The 18172-nt window shown below is 59.7% G+C and overlaps 5 protein-coding genes across 20 annotated transcripts; 3 read left to right on the top strand and 2 right to left on the bottom strand.

Annotated features, from left to right (window-relative positions):
- Positions 1-420: 420 nt before the first annotated feature.
- Positions 421-8194, top strand: BICDL2 (BICD family like cargo adaptor 2). Of its 11 annotated transcripts, none has more exons than XM_032460285.1 (11): positions 421-548; positions 1881-2143; positions 4107-4205; positions 4474-4686; positions 4821-4937; positions 5044-5190; positions 6171-6395; positions 6483-6632; positions 7081-7208; positions 7422-7587; positions 7703-8194. In XM_032460285.1, exons 2-11 carry the CDS (start codon positions 1895-1897, stop codon positions 7862-7864), a joined length of 1656 nt encoding a protein of 551 aa, XP_032316176.1. In that variant the 5' UTR covers positions 421-548; positions 1881-1894; the 3' UTR covers positions 7865-8194. The 11 variants fall into 11 exon arrangements, with proteins under 11 accessions (XP_032316176.1, XP_032316175.1, XP_032316174.1 ...); XM_032460284.1 differs by having other exon boundaries at positions 4471-4686; XM_032460283.1 differs by having other exon boundaries at positions 1881-2176.
- A 25-nt stretch (positions 8195-8219) lies between these two features.
- On the bottom strand, positions 8220-11231 carry THOC6 (THO complex 6). 3 transcript variants are annotated; one of them, XM_032460292.1, is made up of 13 exons: positions 10900-11231; positions 10207-10322; positions 10035-10099; positions 9841-9944; positions 9721-9758; positions 9597-9645; positions 9413-9484; positions 9216-9318; positions 9077-9126; positions 8924-8986; positions 8703-8813; positions 8468-8602; positions 8220-8388 (listed from the first exon to the last, which is right to left on the bottom strand). In XM_032460292.1, exons 1-13 carry the CDS (start codon positions 10936-10938, stop codon positions 8308-8310), a joined length of 1026 nt encoding a protein of 341 aa, XP_032316183.1. In that variant the 5' UTR covers positions 10939-11231; the 3' UTR covers positions 8220-8307. The 3 variants fall into 3 exon arrangements, with proteins under 3 accessions (XP_032316183.1, XP_032316184.1, XP_032316185.1); XM_032460293.1 differs by lacking the exon at positions 10207-10322 and having other exon boundaries at positions 8224-8388; positions 10900-11038; XM_032460294.1 differs by lacking the exon at positions 10900-11231 and having other exon boundaries at positions 8224-8388; positions 10035-10122.
- An 87-nt stretch (positions 11232-11318) lies between these two features.
- On the top strand, positions 11319-12731 carry HCFC1R1 (host cell factor C1 regulator 1). Of its 3 annotated transcripts, none has more exons than XM_032460296.1 (4): positions 11319-11459; positions 11798-11854; positions 11968-12096; positions 12351-12726. In XM_032460296.1, the coding sequence occupies exons 1-4, from the start codon at positions 11365-11367 to the stop codon at positions 12484-12486; spliced, it is 417 nt and encodes a 138-aa protein (XP_032316187.1). In that variant the 5' UTR covers positions 11319-11364; the 3' UTR covers positions 12487-12726. The 3 variants fall into 3 exon arrangements, with proteins under 3 accessions (XP_032316187.1, XP_032316186.1, XP_032316188.1); XM_032460295.1 differs by having other exon boundaries at positions 11941-12096; XM_032460297.1 differs by lacking the exon at positions 11798-11854 and having other exon boundaries at positions 11322-11459; positions 12351-12731.
- A 236-nt stretch (positions 12732-12967) lies between these two features.
- Positions 12968-15025, bottom strand: TNFRSF12A (TNF receptor superfamily member 12A). Of its 2 annotated transcripts, none has more exons than XM_032460298.1 (4): positions 14868-15025; positions 14039-14143; positions 13670-13804; positions 12968-13578 (listed from the first exon to the last, which is right to left on the bottom strand). In XM_032460298.1, exons 1-4 carry the CDS (start codon positions 14959-14961, stop codon positions 13523-13525), a joined length of 390 nt encoding a protein of 129 aa, XP_032316189.1. In that variant the 5' UTR covers positions 14962-15025; the 3' UTR covers positions 12968-13522. The 2 variants fall into 2 exon arrangements, with proteins under 2 accessions (XP_032316189.1, XP_032316190.1); XM_032460299.1 differs by having other exon boundaries at positions 14039-14118; positions 14868-14999.
- Positions 15026-15027: 2 nt separating this feature from the next.
- On the top strand, positions 15028-17923 carry CLDN6 (claudin 6). Its single transcript, XM_006179682.3, has 3 exons — positions 15028-15224; positions 15566-15900; positions 16612-17923. The coding sequence occupies exon 3, from the start codon at positions 16638-16640 to the stop codon at positions 17301-17303; it is 666 nt and encodes a 221-aa protein (XP_006179744.1). The 5' UTR covers positions 15028-15224; positions 15566-15900; positions 16612-16637; the 3' UTR covers positions 17304-17923.
- The last annotated feature ends 249 nt before the right edge of the window (positions 17924-18172 follow it).

Here is an 18172-nt window from a genome sequence, read left to right as displayed (position 1 = left end):
AGCCCAGGAATCAGTATAAGAGCACACACCCTGAAGTCACATTTCTGACCCTCACATTCAAGTTCTGTCCATTTGACCCGAAGCAAGTTAGATCCCCCCGGGCCTCTGTTTCCTCACCTGGAAAATGGGGATGATAGTAGTTCTTGCTTCATTAAGATGTCTTGAAAGTAAACAAGTTATGCCTATAAAATAGCTTAGTTGGCAGAGTGCTTAATGTGTGTTAGATTTGTTATTGTTAATAATTTACTATCCCACAGGGCAGTTCTGAGGGAAAAGGAGCGGAAGTCTATGCTCAACGTGCGGTCCGCATACAGTGGGTGCTCAATTAATGGGCGCTGTTGTTTTCCAATGGCAGTAAAATGGGTCACTGGCTCTGACCTGGGTGGAGGCGACTTTCTTTAAGCCCCACCTGGCCATTCCGGCCACCAGGGGGCGCCCCAGCCCTGCCCGTGGCACCGCCCCCTCACCTGTGCGCCGTGCACCTGGCACCGCCTCCGGAAGAGGGGATCGGGACCGCGGGGACCTCGGAGGGAGCCGGGCGTCGTCGGGTGAGAGCCTAGGGACCGGGGCTCTTCGAGTTCAGGCCGGGGCGAGCTGGAGCGGGAGGATGGCGCGGGGCTGGAGCGGCTGGGCCTGGCTCTTGGGACCGGGAAATGGGGAACGCCGGCAGGAAGTAAGGAGGTAGCTGGGTTTCCGACGCCTAGGGTTGGGGGTCAAGGGGCTGGGGGCCCTGACGCCTGGGCACCATTTACTAATGGTAGCTCGGTGCGGGGAGAGGCAAGGAGAAGGGATGCTCTGAATCCCAGAGCTGGGTTGGGTCGCGGAGGCCACGTTAGGGAGACCCCCACCCCCACCCCCGTCCAGCCTGTGGGCAGCTGGGCTAGGACTACCGCTAACACCTGGGTCCTGCAGGTAGGCCTGGGGTTGGACACCTGGCAAGGGGAGGAGAGGAAGGGACAGGTGTGTGTGTTTGTGTGTTTAGGGGGTGGGGAACCTCAGAAGGGCTGGAGGGGGGAACATGGCAGGGAAGCCCCTGGCATCCCTGCCCTCCTGAGCCCAGAGCCCCTGAACTGCCAGGCCCTGGCAGCCCTAGGGGAGCGCCACCAGGCTCCCGTCCCCAAGGCCGGGAGGGGAGTAAACAGAAACCTGGAGTGGCAGGGCAGCAGTGCCGGCACAACCTGTTACCTCTCCCGCCCGTGGCCTGGGAAACTGGGGGGCTGGGGGCCTGGGCACCTGAGTTCCGAGGGGTGGGGACATAGGACATTAGGAGAACAAGAGCCAGGAGGACAGGGGGGCTGGCATGAGAGCATCTGGGTCTCCAGGAACTGGGAACCTGGGCCTGGGCTTCTGGAAGAAGAGGAAGGGGCTGGATTTCTGGGGGTTAAGGGCTCAGGACACCTAAGTTCCCACGGCCGTGGATACTGGGGAGAAGGGGCTGGACTTATCCCTGAGTCCTGAGTCTCAAGAACCTGGGTTCTGGGAAGAGTTTCCCAGCTGGTGAGGGACTGGGAGCCAGAGCAGCTGGGTTCTGGGAAGAGGGGGCAGGGGCAGTTGGTGGGGTGGCCTGGGGTTCTGGAGAACTGGGACAACGGTTTCCTGGGGCAGAAAATGTCTGCCAGGGGCAGAAGGCTGGGCAGCTCCCTTCCTGTTTCCTCCTGCCTCAGTTTACCTTGGAGACATTAACGGAGCTGGGTGGCCAAGACACAGATCATTAACCCTTCATGGCCCAGGGAGGCACTAGTGGCAGGACTGAGAGGGCCAGTGGGCAGGGGAAGAATTGCAGGAGAGCCACATCTTGGCCAGCGGGGGTGAACCCCGCTGGGCTGCTGAGTAGAGGGTACTGCAGCTACCTCTCCCCACAGACCTACCTGTCCCTACAGACGCTGCAGGCACCATGAGCTCCCCAGAAGGGCCAAGCTTCCCGTCGGGGTTGCTCTCTGGGGGCGCCTCCCCCAGCGGCGATGAGGGCTTCTACCCCTTTGTGCTCGAGCGGCGGGACTCGTTCCTAGGAGGGGGCGCAGGGCCTGAGGAGCCTGAGGACCTGGCCCTGCAGCTGCAGCAGAAGGAGAAAGACCTGCTGCTGGCCGCCGAGCTTGGCAAGATGCTTCTGGAGCGCAATGAGGAGCTGCAGCGGCAGCTGGAGGTGCTGAATGCCCAGCACTCTGAGCGTGAGGAAGTGAGCTGGCAGCAGAGGGCAGGCATGGGCAGATGGGGGACAGGTGGCAGGGACCAGGTGGGGGTGGGGAGGAAAGCTGGGCAGGGGGAGGCCCCTGAACAGCAGTTCAGGGCTGGGACCATTCCTCACACACACCCCTGGTCATATTGTCCACTGGTTAAGAATACGGGCACTGAGGACAAGTCAGGACCTGGGTTCAGATCCCCGCCTGGCTGTGTGGCTGTAGGAAAGCTGCTGGTCCTCTCGGAATCTTGGGTCTGGTTCCTCAGCAGTAACCCCAGCCAACATTTCCTGGGTGCCCCCTCCTTGCCTGGCTCAGTTCCTGGGTGCCCCCTCCCTGTCTGGCTCTGGGCTAGGCACTTTCCACCCATCACTTCAGTCAATTCTTACCCAATTCTGAGATACAAAAAGTTCTCTCTGCCCAGGCTGTCGTCAGCCACCCTCTCACCCTGGCGGTCACATCTGGTCCCCTAAATGCCCTGGACACCACTGACTCCTGTATCCACATCGTCAGCCCCATACCCTCTCCACCTGGCTAGACTGGGCATCTCAACATAAGTGGCACTGGATTCCATGACCCAATCACCTGCCGTCCCCATCTCAGCTTCCTACTGCAGGACCTGAGTCCCCGTGACCTCTCTCCTTCCACATCGACAAGCCCTGCTGGTTCTTCTGCAAAACTAGAGTTCGAGTCTCCCCACTTCTCATTGTCTCTCTAAGCAGGCTGTAGCCTCATCGTCTCTGCCACAGACACTGCAGCCGCCTCCTCACTGGCCCTCAGCTTCCACTCTTGCTCCCTGGAGCCCTTTCTCCACAGGGCAGCCAGAGGGATCTTCAAAAATTCGAAGTCAGATCATTTCAGTCCTTGCCCAGAATCTCCCAGTGGCTCGCCTCACATTTAGAATGAAACTGAAACTCTTCCCCACATCCCTAAACATCCCATGTCACCTCCCTGACCTCATCTCAGCCGCACAGCTCCTCCTCTGATGGGTCCTTTTTTCACTTCCTTTAGTAACCCAAGCTTGTTGCCTCAGGGCCTTTGCACGTGAAGTCCCTTGCTGTGGCCCTCTTCCTTCTTGCCCTGCAGGAGTCAATTTAGGCATTACTTCCTCCTGAAGGAGCCCTCACCCACTGCTCTTTATCACTTCTCAGAGTCTCTTTATAGCCCTTAATGTTCCCCCTCCAAAACTACCTGGTTCAAGAATGTGTCCATTTGCCTGTGACCCTCTGGACTCTAAGCTGCTTGAGACACAACTTGGTGGTCTCGCTTACTGCTGACAGCCAGACTCCAAAACAGGGGGGCTCAGGAAACATGGGATGGATGGGTGGATGGATGGGACTTGGAGATATTAGGAGACTTTCCTGACCACAAAGCAGCAGCAGAGCTGGGCACTGGCCAGGATAATCAGACCCCGAACCTGTGGGCTTAATCCTAGAGTTATATTGCCCCCACAGTATTCAGTTAGGGGCTTGGCTGCCTGGGTTAGAATCCCAGCTCCACTAACTCACTGTGTGTCCTTGGGCAAGACATGTGACCTCTCTGAGGCCAGTTTTCTCATCTGTAAAATGAGGACGTTAAGGATTCTAACTCAAAGTGAGTAAATAAAACAATACAGCTAATGCGCTAGCCCAGGACCCTGCAGGAGCACCTGCTAATACTTGGAACAGCTGTGGTTAGCATCATCTTCCTGTTTTGTGAGTCCATAGAGTAGGGGGCAGAGGCTGGCCCCCTGGCTTGCCCGCCTCCCCAAGCTGGGCATCTGGGTGTGCCAGGAGCGTCCCCCTGCTGGTTAGACAGGTTTTGGGGAGGGCAGGCAGAGGCGTGGGGCCAGGGTGGGGCTGAGCATGGTTAATTAGAGGGAGCTGGCCGGTGGGAGCTGGGGAAGAGGGCTTGAGCAGAGGCTGAAGCTTCAGAGCCCCTGGAACACAGGTGCGTGGGGCCATGGGCCGAGGCTTAAATTCTGCCAGACTCAGGCGTCAGAAGCGGCGCCTGCGGCCTCGGGTCCAGAAGCCCAGGCGGCAACCAGAGGTGAGTGGGCATCCAAGGGGCCCCACCCCACTCTGGCCCAGGGTCAGACCCTCCTGGCAACTTCTCTCTACCGCTCCCCCCCTTCTCCTACTGCCTGAGCCTGAGTCTTGCTCTCTCTGCCCACTTCCTCCCCAGCACTCTCCTGTCTCATGCCTGCCCCAGACCCCTCTCTTTGGGTCTCTGTCTCTCCATCTCAGTCTCTCTGTGTCTGCTCCAGCCTCACCTCTCCTCTTCTGTCTCTGACCATCTGTCTCGGCCCCCACAGCAGCTGCAGCAGGAGAACCATGAGCTCCGCCGGGGCCTGGCAGCACGGGGAGCTGAGTGGGAGGCCAGGGCTGTGGAGCTGGAAGGGGACGTGGAGGCCCTTCGGGCCCAGCTCGGGGAGCAGCGTTCAGAGCAGCAGGACAGCGGGCGTGAGCGGGTGCGGGCCCTCAGTGAACTCAGCGAACAGAACCTCCGGCTCAGTCAGCAGCTGGCCCAGGTGGGATAGCCCTGACCCCAGGTCCCTGGGCAAGGAGAGGGCAGATGCCTGGGTCCTGGTTGGGGTGGGTGCGCTGGGCTTGGTGTTCAGACTGGGGCCAGCTGAGGGCTCCACTGCCTCCCCCCACCCCCAAGGCCTCCCAGGCTGAGCAGGAGCTTCAGAGGGAACTGGATGGCCTACGGGGGCAGTGCCAAGCTCAGGTCCTGGCTGGGGCAGAGCTGAGGACACGGCTGGAGAGTCTGCAGGGGGAGGTGAGTGCTGGCTGGGGCTGGGGATCTATTGAGCCAGAAGGGCTGGATAGGGGGCTATCTGGGGCTAGCCTAGCACTTCCAATCCAGCTCTGAGGCCTCTTCCCAGAATCAGATGCTGCAGAGCCGTCGACAGGACTTGGAGGCCCAGATTCGAGGCCTGCGTGAGGAGGTTGAGAAGGGCCAGGGCAGGCTACAGGCAACCCACGAGGAGCTGCTGCTGCTACGACGTGAGAGGCGGGAGCACAGTCTGGAGGTGACTAGTGGGGTTGGGGTGGGCGGGTGCATCACCAGGGTCTTGGCCACTGCGTCTGGGCTTCCTGGGAGATGAGGCCACAACTGTGTCATTGGGAGCCCTAGCAGCTGGGCCACAAGCGAAGTGGGAGCTATGGAAGGATATTGAGCAGGGGTAGTACACTCTTAGTATCAGAGCCTGGTAGGGGGAGGGTGTAGTTCAAGTGGTAGAGTGCATGCTTAGCATACACAAGGTCCTGGGTTCAATCCCCAGTACCCCCTCCAAAGCTAAATATGCAAACATAATTACCTCCCCCCACAAAAAAATTAAAAATAAAAAAAAGAATCAGAGCCTGGCCATGGGGCAGAAGCCAGAGCTCAAGTCAGAGATGATGGGGTCTTGGACCAGGTCTGGGCTGTGAAGAGAGAGAAAAGGATATGAGAAGAGGCAGCATGTTCTGATGTCTGAGAGCTCAGGAGTTTGCACTTTGCAGTCAAATTACCTGGGTTCTTATCCCAGTGTCCCTTCTTACTATTGTGGGACTCAGTTTCCTCATCCGTGAGACGGGATGATAATGGTACAGGGCTATGATGAGGGTGTGAAACACTCAGCACATCGCCGGCTTAGAAGGAAGGATCAGTTAATACTGAATGACAGCATTAAAGAAAGGAAGGCAGACCTGTCGGGGGCGGGGGGGCTTTTCAAGGTGAACTGATGGGGTGGGACAGGAGGGAGGGTGATGCGAGACTTTAAAGCCCGGGCACCCGTCGGCACCCTGCTTTATAGGTGAGTAAACTGGTATTTACCAAGAACTGTGCAGCCCAAGGCTACCCAGAGATCCAGGAGTGGGAGCCAACTTTGGTGCCGGGTTTCACGGACTCGCGGGGCTGCCAGACTCTCTGAGGCGCGCTGGCGCCCTCTGTGGGTCGGCTGTGGGATGCCGGCGCCGGGAGCGCACGGCTGACCGTCCTTGTTTCTGTCGGTGTGCGGGTCGGTCGCAGCTGGAACGTGCGCGCTCCGAGGCGGAGGAAGCACTGAGCGCGCTGCGGAGGCTGCAGCGACGCGTCTCGGAGCTGGAGGAGTCGCGCCTCCAAGAGGCCGACATCTCGGGAGCCTCGCTGCAGCTGGAGCTTGCCCATAGCCTCGACAGTGTCCATGACCAAGACCAGAACACGGACAGACGTGGAGACACTCTCATGAGCTCTCGGCCCACCAGCCCCGCACAGGTACCATCCAGGAGGGCTGCAGACTCCGCCCCTCCTCCTTTTCCCACGAGGTTCGACACTTCACTGACTGATTCCTTTGGTGAACAGACCACTCTGTCCCTGGAGACCCAAAAGGCATCCAGCCATCAGCCTTCGTCCCAGGAGGAGAGGTTGGAGCTTCCCAGGAAGCGAGCATCCCTGAGCCCGGGGGAGATGTTGGAAGAGGAGGAGGCAGAAGCGGTCCGGTTGCAGGATGAGGTGGGGGGGAACATAGGACTGGATGCAGAGCCCTTCTCAATGTCAGTTTCTCTTTCCCATCTACACCTCCAAGCCTTTGCCCACTATCTCCCCCTACCTGGATAGCCCTTCATCCCAACAAACCTGCAAATTATGTTTCTAGAGCCAGTCTGTAAGTCATCTCCTCCAGGAAGACTTCCTGGGCTACACTCCCCACTTAGTCGCACCTCCAGTGCTTCTCCATCCTTTCTGTAGGCTTATACAACCCAACTAGCCCTAACCCAACCCATCCGGCCACAGTCTAGGGGCTCAGAAGATTCATCTTCAGCACAGGACCACAGCTGTCGGGGTTGTTTGTGGAGACGGGGATGGGCGGGGAGGAGGAGGGCAGAAGATTGGGACGGTGAGATGGAACCCGGGCTAGGACGCCAGGGCCTACTCGCTTCTCTGCACCCTCCCCTGCCCGCAGATCACGCTGCAGCGGGCAGAGCTACAGGCCCTGCGGGAGGAACTGCAAAGGCAGAAGGAACTGAGGGCTCAGGACCCTGCGGAGGCCTTAAGTGATGCTCTCTCCGACCGGGACGAGGCCGTGAACAAGTGAGCTTCTGCCACCATCCACCACCGCCCCAGGGGGACTACCGGCCCCCAGGACACTCTGGCCTTTCTAGACCTCCAATACGCCACGCATGATATGGGATATAATTATCCTCACTCGGACCAGGAGCCCTCTGACCTCCCTGGTTTCTGTATCAGCGGCCCCACTTCCGTCTGGGTTCAGGGTTCTACCCCTCTCCCCCTTCTCCCCTAAAGGCTCGCTGACGCCCCAGCGCCCTTGGACCCGTTTTCTGCCGACAGGGCCCTGGAATTGTCCCTGGAGCTCAGCCGCGTTTCTCTGGAGCGGGACTCCCTCTCCCGAGAATTGCTTCGCACCATCGGCCAGAAGGTGGCGCTAACGCAAGAACTGGAGGCCTGGCAGGTGAGAGGCAGGGCCGACGGGGGCCGACGGGGGCCGACGGGGGCCGACGGGGGCCGACGGGGGCCGACGGGGCGGAACAGGCAGGGGCGGGGCCAGATGCTGACCCGCCCCACAGGACGACATGCAAGTGGTCATCGGACAGCAGCTGCGCTCCCAACGCCTGAAAGAGTTGAGTGCGGCCGGTTCCACCCCACGCCGCGCCCCGCCGCGCTTCTCACTGCGCTTGGGACCTGGGCCCTCCGGCGGCTTCCTCAGCAACTTCTTCCGAAGGACCTGAGGGCCGGGTGGAGGGGGCCCCCTTTGCCCTCTTTGGCTCACTTTCCACTTCCGGCCAATGGAGCGACGGCCCCGATCGTCTGCCAAAGGGGGCTAATGCCCTCCCCGCCCTGAAAGGCTTAGCAGGGGCTCACTGGGAGCAAGTGCCAGCTTTGGGGTTCAGAGACCCCAGGTGGGTGGCAGAGGCAGGGGTGGCAGAGCTGTTTTTCGAATCTATATAGGACTACTTTTTCTAGGCACTAGGCCCCCTGGCCCTGGCAAGCACCAGAACCGGGTGGGGGTGGGTATTTATGTATCAAAATCAGAGTAATATATACATCATTACACCGACTTGGCTTCCATTCTTGGTAAGAACGTGCATGAAAGAAAAGCCTGAAATTTTATTTGTATAAAAAAAGAAAACACACTCCGAACCCGACATGGAGATGGGAGTGTCACTGGAGGTCAGAAGGACAGGGAGAAAGCTCGGTAGCCCAGATTGGTGAAGACATCCACCCTGCAGCTGTTGCCTGCGGCTGTCAGGACCTAGAGGCAAGAGGGGAGTGACTGACCTGCCCACACACCCTGGCCTCTCAGTATCCCCACTGCCCCTGGCAGGACCCACCTTGCACTCAGGGGCTGCTGGTTGCTGGTTTAGGCTGAGGCTTAGCAGCCCTGGGGAGGAGCCAGGCACCTGGGCCTTGAGCTCCCCACTTAGCTGCCACTGGTTGACACAGCGACCCTGGCCAGCTGATAGAATCTGTGGAGGAGAGGGAGGGGGCCCAGGGTTCAGGGCTGGAGGGGGAGAGGGGCGGGGCAGGGAGGGGCAGGGCAGGCAGAGTTGAGAGACAGGGCCTCACCAGGTCCTGGTAGAAGGTGACGTGCTTCTGTGGTGCCCGCATTGGGAAGACGGTGGTGGGTGTGGAGGATCGGAGGTGCCAGAGGGTGAGTGCCGGGCCACCTCCACAGACCTGTGCAGAAAGGTGGAGGTGGGGTCCCCAGCTACCATGAGCCACAGGCCCTCAGCTGGACAGGGCCCAGCACTGCCACAATGCCCCATCCTGCATTCTGCCCAGCTCACCATCCAGTCTGAGTCAGTTGCCAAACATCCGATCCAGCGCCCATTGTGGGGCCTCGAGCACTCCTGGAAGGGAGGAGAAGAAAGGGGAAGGTGAAGACACAAGGGATGTCCAGGAAGGAAGAAGGGAGGGCAGGGTGTGAGGTATGCCCTCACCTCGTGCTTGTAGACCTCAATTGTCTGGACCTCCTTGGCTGTGCGGAGGTCTGCAGGGGAAGAACCATGAGAGGCTGGCACCCTACTTGCCCCAGCCTCCCTCACCACCACCTTTCCCTCCAATCAGACACTCCCTTACCCCAAAGCCGCACAGCCCCATCCTCACCACCTGACAGCACCTCGGGGCTCCGCTCCCGCAGTGCCAGGCAGTGGATGTAGTCAGTGTGGCCCCGGAGAGCCCGCTGTAGGGAAAGGGCAGTGTCAGGACAAGATCCAGGAAGAATGCCACTGCCCCTGGCCCCAACCTTGACCCCTCCATATCCACAGCCCTCTCACCATGAAGGTCCCCGTCTCAAGGTCCATCGAATGCAGCTGACAGTCTCCCCCAGCCAGGATGAGGGAATTCTCCTGCGGAGGAAGGCAGGGAGGGATCAGAAGTCAATGGACAGGGAGAGGGAAAGGATTAACATTTGGGCCAAGAAGAGGGCAGGGTAGAGCCCTAATTATAAAGGGCTCAAACCTTGGGGACGAGAAGCAAAGCATTGATCTCAGGTACTTCCAGGCTGGTCCTGGGGGAAGGAAAATAGAGTCAGCTCTAGAGGCGGTACCTTCACCCCCACGTGCCCTCTGCCCACATGGCTCACCTGTATGGGGGCTGACGACGCCACAGCTCCTTACAGCCCTTCATGGAGGGAAACACTAGGTGACCTCAAAGGCTCTCTCTAGATCTGGGCACCTCACCCTTCTCCCAGCTCCACACTTACCTTCTTGAGGATCTCCGCCCAAAGCCAGGCCTTCACTTCCCCATCCCCAGCACTGAGAAGATGTCGATCAGTGGAGACCATGCTGTAGACAGGCCCATCATGGGCTAAATGGAAGTGCAGAACCTGAGTGACCCTGTCCAGCTCCTCTTGTCCACCCTGGGGTTCCCTAAGCCAGACTCAATGGCTGCACCCACCTTGGAAGGTCACCATGGGCTTCTTACTTTCCTCTTTGGCCTCGGAGCTCAAAGCAGCAGACAAGCTGAAAGAAGAGGAGAGAGGGGCCTGAGAGTCAAAAGCGGGGGCCATCAGCCCCAGGAGGGCCAAGTGCCAGAGCTAATGGATGGTGGGGAGCAGGGGCAAGGGTACCTAAAGATGGCTATCTGCCCGTAATTGTTGCCAGCTGCCAGGAACTTCCCACAAGGTGAGACACTCTGGGAGAAAATGGTCATGTGCAGCCGCTGCAGAGCCTGAAATACTTCCATCTGTGGAGAGAGACTGGATGAAGGCTATTTGGGGCCTCCGATCCACAGACTCCTTCCTTCCTGCTTCTCCTGCCTCCAGTTCAGCCCAGACTTCTCAGTCCTCCTTTAAGACAGCCTACCAACGGGCACCTGACCAGACAGTCCCAGGGTGGACTCCAAGAAGGAGGTGAGGAAAGGGAGAGTTAAGGCTTGATGTCTAGTGGAACTTTGAGCAATCACTTAGCCTCTCCATCAGGTGTCCCTAATTGTCATATGGAGCTCACAGGAGATTTTGTGAAGACTGAATGAGCTACTGTATGCACAGAGCTTCGCACAGGGCTGCCTCCGAGAAACCGCTTAAAAAGTGGCCCTATTACTTCCAATGCAGAAAAACGTACTGACTTCTAATCTCTATCCTCTGACTTTCATCTTAGGCCCCTGAGCTATTTCTGGGTTACTCTCCCTCCCCCGGGTCAGAAGCCAGTCCTACAAACAACACACTCAAAACAGGCCTCAGAGCACGACTCCTTGCCCGCCTGTTCCCAGCCGGGCATGAGCTACAAACCCCAGAAGCCACCGCGCACCACGCCCCCCTCACCTGACCCAGAGGCACGGCGTGCGGCACAGCTCGCTCCATCTCCAGAACTAAAACTCCCAGAGTGCTCCGCGCGCCAGGCAGCCTCACGAGTCCGGAAGTGCCGAAGAGCGTCTCCCCTTAGCGGCGCCCCACCTCCTAACACTGCTGGCCGGCCAGGCGTGAAGGCGGCCGCCGCGTAACCCGAGCCCCAGGAATGGAGGTGGACCGCCAAGAAGAACCCAACAGCAAGTGGCGCCCACCGCAGCCCTACTACCGGACGCCCACCCCCACCCCACTGAACACACCCGCCTCCCAGCCGCGTGCCGACCGTCCGTCTTCTGCGCCTGCGCGGAAGCTGGCCTCTGCGCGGGCCTAAAACCACGCCCCACGCGTTGGGTCACGCCCTCAGAGGCTCCGCCCCTGTCTCCCGGCTCCCGCCCCTGTCTCCCGGCTCCCACCCCTCCGCTCGCAGGACCCCGAACCTAAATGATCCTGCAGCAACCCCTGGAACGAGGACCCCAGGGTCGGGCCCAGCGCCACCCGCGGGCCGCCTCGGGGGTGCCCCGAGGCCTGGACGCGAGGTGTGTGTAGGGTTCCTGGGTGGGCCCGGCCCAGGGGTCCAGAACCCCAGGAGCCTTGGCTGGGGCCTCAGGGCTGGTCCACAGGCTGACACGCGGTGGGGTGAATCGGCAGGGCTTAGGCATGAGCTGAGACAGGGTTGGAGACTAAGGGCTGAGATGTCCGAGGCCGACTTTTGGGTGGTCTGGGGGTGAGGGTGAAGGAGGTGACTTAGGCGTCAGCTGAGACAGGGACTGGACGGGATGGGGGCTCCTGGCTGACGCTGCAGGCTTAGGCGGGCAGATAGATCCTGGGTAGGGGCCAAGAGGGTGGGGTGCTCCTGGCTCTCTTTTCTTCCCAGCTCCCCTCTCCGAGGAGCTGTGCCCATGAGCACCAAGCGGCGCCTGGAGGAGGAGCAGTGAGTTTGGGGGCAGGGAGGGACTCCCAGCAAGACCTCTGTCAACCCAGGTCCTCATCAGACTACCTCTCCTCTGAATATCCCAGCCTTCCTGCCTCTCTGTCTCTCCCCAGGGAGCCCCTGCGCAAGCAGTTCCTGTCTGAGGAGAACATGGCCACCCACTTCTCTCGACTCAGCCTGCACAATGACCATCCTTACTGCAGCACCCCCATGGCTTTCCGCCCAGCTCTGCCCCCACTCAGGTAGGCACCATCCACAAGCCACTGGCTGGGCCTTCTGGAGGATTATACCGTCTTCAGAGCCAAACTCCAGGCTCTGCCTCATCCTGCTATTTTTAGTTTCTAGTCAACCTCCGTTATTCCCCATCTTGACTCCTTGGAAGGTGCCAGTAGCCCAAGAGCCCCTGGGGACCTGAACCAGGTCGGGGGTGGGGGGTGGCGGTGGCTCTGCCAGGCCAGCCTCAGCCCTGTGCCCTGACTGTCATTTCCTCTTCCAGAAGCCCTTGCTCAGAGCTGCTTCTCTGGCGCTACCCTGGGAACCTGATCCCTGAGACGCTCCGGCTGCTGAGGCTGGGGGACACCCCCACCCCCAACTACCCTGCAAGCCCAGCTGGAGACATAATGGAGCTCTGAGGGCTGCGGGGGGGGGGGGCGTGACCTTGCCCACCTTCCTTCTTCCCCACAACAGGGGAGACCAGCACTTCCACGAAGGGACCAGCGGCCCTGCTTTTCTTCCAGACCAGGCCTCTGGGCACCAGAACCTTCCCCCAACAGAGGAGGACACTGAGCCCCACGGAGCCCTGGGGTGGGAGGGGCAGGAACATGGGAAGGGAGGCCTTCCCCATCGGAACTGAATAAAGATTGCAGAGCAAATGAAAGCTTCAGTCTGGAACCCAGGGCCTTTGGGAAAGGGAGGGAAGGGCTTGGGTACTGGATGCTGGGGTTTCTCCTCAACATCCCTGGAAAAACGGTCAGGACCCCGCCAGGTTCTGGCAGGCTGGGCTCAGGCATTGAGAATGTGTGAGTCAGAGCCTCACCCCCACCCCCGCGGCTGACTCACTCCTCCCTCCAGCTCTTGGAAGTCAAGCTGGGGATCGTGCCACTCTCCAAACCATTTAAAGTTAAAGATTCTTTTATTAATAAATCCCCCCAAAAAACTTTCTCCCCACAATAAATATCTCCCCTCCTTTGGGGGTTGGAGGAGCAGTGTCTTAAGGACCAGCCCCACTAGAGGGCCAGCCCCCTAGTGTTAGGAACAGGTCCCTAACCCCCCCCCCAGGCTGAGACCCCCGTGCTGGAATTTCAGTACATCTGGGTGGGTGGGGCCTGGTGTTGTGTCTGTCCCTCAGGTCAGCCTGGCCCCCAGGCCATAGTGGGAGTAGGGGACCCTTGTGCAAATGCTGCAGTTCCTTAGTGTCAGCTGTCTGGCGTGAGTCAGGGTCTCCTTTTCTATTCTGGAGCCAGAGACAGGGCAGTCAGACACCTTGGAAGTCTCCTCTGAAGCCTGGGCCCAGGCCTCAGAGAGGTGATTCACCCGTCACCCAATCCCTCCACCCCTGTGGTTGGAGTGGCCTGGTTCTGGCTGTGTCTGGAAAACAGGGGCTGGCTCCAGAATGAATGAATGGATGATGAGTGGGCGCGGCCTCCTCTTGGCAGGGGGTGCTCACTGTCACTGGATCAGCGCCACGCCAGGACAGCCCTCCCCGCCTGTCTCCTCGATGGGGGCTGCAAGATAAAAAAGAGGGGCGTCAAGAGTGGGGAACACGTTGAGGAATGATGGTGGGGGGGGGCGGTGGGTGAGCCAGGGCACACTTACTGGTAAACTTCTCTCTCCTGCGGCACCGTCTCCAGACCAAGAAGCCAGAAAGCAGCGCCAGCACCAGCGCCAGGCTCAGGGCACCCCCCAAGATGGGCCACAGCAGCCTGAAAGAGGCCGGAGGGGCCGCAGCGCCTGGGAGCAGGACTGAAAGTCAGACCTCGCCCCTTTCCGGACCAGCTCCGCCCCCTAGATCTGAACCTCAAGCCTTTTCTCCACCGTGGCCGCTACCCAGGTCAGAACCCCTTCCTCACTCCAGCGTCCCCTTGATTCATTCCCCAGATGTGAAGCTCCTTGGTCCCCTCTCAACCGCAGCAACTCTCTCCCGCCGCCTGGGGTCTGCTCGCCTCTAACCCCGCCCCTACTCACAGCCCAGGCAGAAGTCGCTGTTCGGTCGCGTGGGGCACGACGCGCAGTCCATGCACTTGTCTAGGTCCGCGCTCCAGGAGCTGCCGCGAGAGCAGGGGGTGGTTCCTGGGGAGGGGGCCGTGGGTCAGAGGCTGGGGGCGGGGCTCGGCTATTTTGGGGGCTGAGGTCAGGGTCGGCCGGCTCGAATAACGTGAGTCACCGGCGCCCTTCCCTCCGCATTCCTCACAGGTGACCGCACGGCCCGACCAGGACACGGCGGCGCGGGTGAGAGGGGGCCGTAGTGCGGGGGGGGGGTCAGGTCCCCATACCCCCCCGCCGCCGGCGGGTGACTCATTCCTGGGCACCGGGCCCGACCCTAGTCCCTCCCCCCGCATAGCTGGGCACTGAAGTCACCGGATGAAAGGGGGCACCCCGCATGGTATAGGGGGCACAGGCCTCCGTGCCTCTCAACACCCCCCCCCCACTGTTCAGTCACTGGGGCTGGGCAGACCCGGTATTGATCAGCCTGGGGGCGTGCCGCCTTACCCAACGGGACATCCCTCCCTCAAACTTTCTTTCTCTCTCCACTTCTGAATCCAGACTCTCAGGACAGAAGCCCTCCCATCCCCACCAAGTTTGACAGGCAGGAAACTGAGGCTCGGAGCGAGATGGGACCTCTCCTGACCAGGAAGTGCGGTGTCCGGAGAGACCACCTGACCCCGGATCTCCATGTCAGCCAATTTCCCCCCATTCTGGCCCCTCCTCTAGGCCCCCAATGCCGGCTCCCCAACGCCGGACCAGGGATTCCCCTAGCCCCCACGCCCTCCCGCCCAGCCCCGGCCGGGCATACCTGGCACTCTTTCCCCGGCCGCGGCGCCCAGCAGCACCAGCCCGAGACCCAGCACGAAGAGCCGCAGCAGCGGGCATAGCGAGCCAGGAACCATGGCGCTCCTCGGGCGGCCGCTGCCGTCTGGGCTCGCCACCCGCGGACCAGGACAGACAGCAGCGGCCCCGCCCCCGCCCCCGCCTTCCGGGGCGGATCCCTCGCCTCTGCCCGCCCCGCGATCCACCCCTGGACGCCCCCGCCCTCCTGGCAGACTAAGTTCAGTCATTCACTCAACAAAAGCCGTCTCCGTGCGTGAGGGGCCAGAACGCCAAGGGGATAATACAGATCCAGCCCTATATTCTCCGTGCTGAAGCCCAGGAGGTGTGTGTTGGGCTATGGCGGGGAGTCTGACACAACCCATCACAGACATAACTGCAGCTTTCTTTCTTTTTAATTCTTCTGGGGGCGGGGGGAGGAAGGGGAGTAATTAGGTTTACCTACTTATTTATTTTTAATGGCTGTACTGGATTTGAACTCAGGACCCCATGCATGCTAAATACGCAATCTACCATTGAGCTATACTTGCCCCGCTAACTGCAGCTTTCTTAAGGCCTGAGGGTATGATAATAACAATAAAACAAAAATAATACTGTGCCCTTTTAATTTCCACCTTAGGACATAGTTACATAGTAAAATGTGGGCTTGTTGTCTCCATTTTGCAGAGTAAAATTAGGCTTTGAAAGATTAGGTGGGTTTCAGAGTCGAGACCCGAGCTCTTTTCCGCTCCTCGCCCTACACCTTGACCCACTGCCGGCCAGACTTCGGGCAGGTAATGCCCCCCGGACCCGGTCCAGACGCCGGAGCAGCGGCTCCGTCCTCGAGCGCCCGCTACTGGCGGGGTTGGGATTCGCACGTCCGCTGCTATCTGGACTGGGGTCTCTGCCCCTCCTGGAGGCGTTGATCCGGTGACGTCACTGCCTCTTTAAGACCCCCCCCAGCTCCGCCCCCATCCTCACACTCGGCCAGCTACTTCGAATCTTTGTGGACTCCTTCACAGGTAAGCCTGGCGGAAGGGTGCATGTTGTGGAGGAGGACGTAGATGCCTCGCAGAGAGAGTTACAGGGGGCATGGCGGCTTTGGGTTGGGGTGCATGTGAAGAACCTGGATATATCTGATGGCAGCCACCCGGGACGGCGAGTCCCTGGTTGGGGGCTGCACCTAAACCTCGGCCCTGATGGGATCCTTCGGCAGAAAGGTTAAACGCCCCTCCCCCCTTCCCGGGGACAAAGGCACCGAAACCTGGGCGCCCCTCCCCCACCTGCGCTGCTCTCCGGGGCGGGGCTCCCCTCCCCTTCACCAGTCGGGAGAGGACCCTGCTGCTAGCGCCGCCATTGGACCCTTCCAGGGCGTATGGCTTCCAGGCTTGAGGGCTGAGGACACCTTCCTTTGGGCCGGCTCAGAAGGGAAATAGAGATGGAGAGCGGGAGGGGACTGGGCTGCTTACTTTTGCACTCATATAAGCCAATGCCTGTCACATAACTAGGGGGAGAAAAATGCTGAAGCATTAAACGTTCATTTTCCCTGTGAGAAAATGAGGCTTAGGGAGCATGCCTTGCCCACATTACAGGACATGGTATCCTGACTCCTAGGGTTCATACGTTTGGTATCCTGTGTGTTGGCCATGGCATGTGGCATGGGGGTTAGCACTCACTGGGAACGAGGGGACAGGGCCAGCTGGTTTTAACATTACTCTGCTTCCATCCCCCAGTGCAGTTCCTCAACCTCCACCTCACCATGGCCCTTGCTGGTCTGCAAATCCTGGGGATCGTCCTGTCACTGCTTGGCTGGGTGAATGCCCTGGTGTCCTGTGCCCTGCCCCTGTGGAAAGTGACTGCCTTCATCGGCAACAGCATCGTGGTAGCCCAGGTGGTGTGGGAGGGGCCGTGGATGTCCTGCGTGGTGCAGAGCACAGGCCAGATGCAGTGCAAGGTGTTTGACTCGCTACTGGCGCTGCCCCAGGACCTGCAGGCTGCCCGAGCCCTCAGCGTCATCACTCTCCTTGTGGCCCTGCTCGGCTTCCTGATCTACCTTGCCGGAGCCAAGTGCACCACCTGCGTGATGGACAAGGACTCTAAGGCCCGACTGGTGCTCACCTCAGGGATCATCTTTGTCATCTCTGGGATCCTGACCCTGATACCCGTGTGCTGGACGGCCAACACCATCATTCGAGACTTCTACAACCCCCTGGTGGCTGAGGCCCAAAAGTGGGAGCTGGGAGCCTCCCTCTATGTGGGCTGGGCTGCCTCTGGCCTTTTGTTGCTGGGTGGGGGGCTACTGTGCTGCACCTGCCCCTCCTGGGGGTCCCGGAGCTCCAGACATTATATGGCCCGATACTCAGCATCAGCCCCACATACCACCTCCCGGGGTCCCTCTGAGTACCCCACTAAGAATTACGTCTAATTTGGGTAGAGGAGTATGGGCTCCATTGACAGTGGAGCCTAACCTCTGAGATGGAACCCTGGAGGTGGTGATCCATGACAGCTTTGGGGTTGTTTTTGCTTTTTATTTTGGGAGAAGGCAGGGGTCGTTAATCCATTTGGTAACCCATCTGGGCTCTACTACTGGTGTTCCTCACCTTTGAGTGATGGAGCCAAAAAGGTGATGCTTCAAAGTTTCTGGCTTTCTCCACCCTGGACATCCCCATCTCAGACCAACCATTGACCTGTGGGCCCAGTGTGAAGGCTGCTTGCTCTCCAGATGCTTTCATCCTGTCCCCAAGAGTTCCCACTGTTTTGGGGGGCAGGGCCTCCCTAGGCTTGCAGGGACAAGCCTTCCCGTGATGGTGAGGCCTCTGGAACCCCCAGGGGCTCTTGAGCCTCACGTAGCCTCTAGAAGAGCAGGCAACAAGTTACCAAAGAACCAACCACCCACCTCCAAGTCTTCTGATCTCTGGCTCTTCCATCCTGAGTTGTTATGTCCCTGCTGTGTGACCCCTGACCCTTTTATCTCCAGCCCCTGTACACTTCTGCCATGCCCTGCCCACACTCACCAGTTTCCACTGAATAAAGCATGTTTTGTTACTTGCCTTTGGTGTTGCTGGTGGGGGGTGGGGGCTGCCAAGGGCCAGCCTGGCAGGAGGAGGTGGGTACAAATAGCTCATCTCCTGTGTTGCCCTGTGCCTTGCATGGCCTGAGTGAGGTTTCCCACTGGGCAGGACATGAAGCAGGCCTTGGCCAGACAGCCCCAGGGGAGGCCACCTGGTCTTCCCAGCCCAACCACAGATCAAAGGAGCTGATTTACAAATACTCTATTTATTCCCTACTCAAAGG

The sequence above is a fragment of the Camelus ferus genome, chromosome 18 (genome assembly GCF_009834535.1).
Source record: "Camelus ferus isolate YT-003-E chromosome 18, BCGSAC_Cfer_1.0, whole genome shotgun sequence".
In the NCBI taxonomy this organism is placed as follows: Eukaryota; Metazoa; Chordata; class Mammalia; order Artiodactyla; family Camelidae; genus Camelus; species Camelus ferus.
This window is presented reverse-complemented; position numbering and strand designations above follow the sequence as displayed.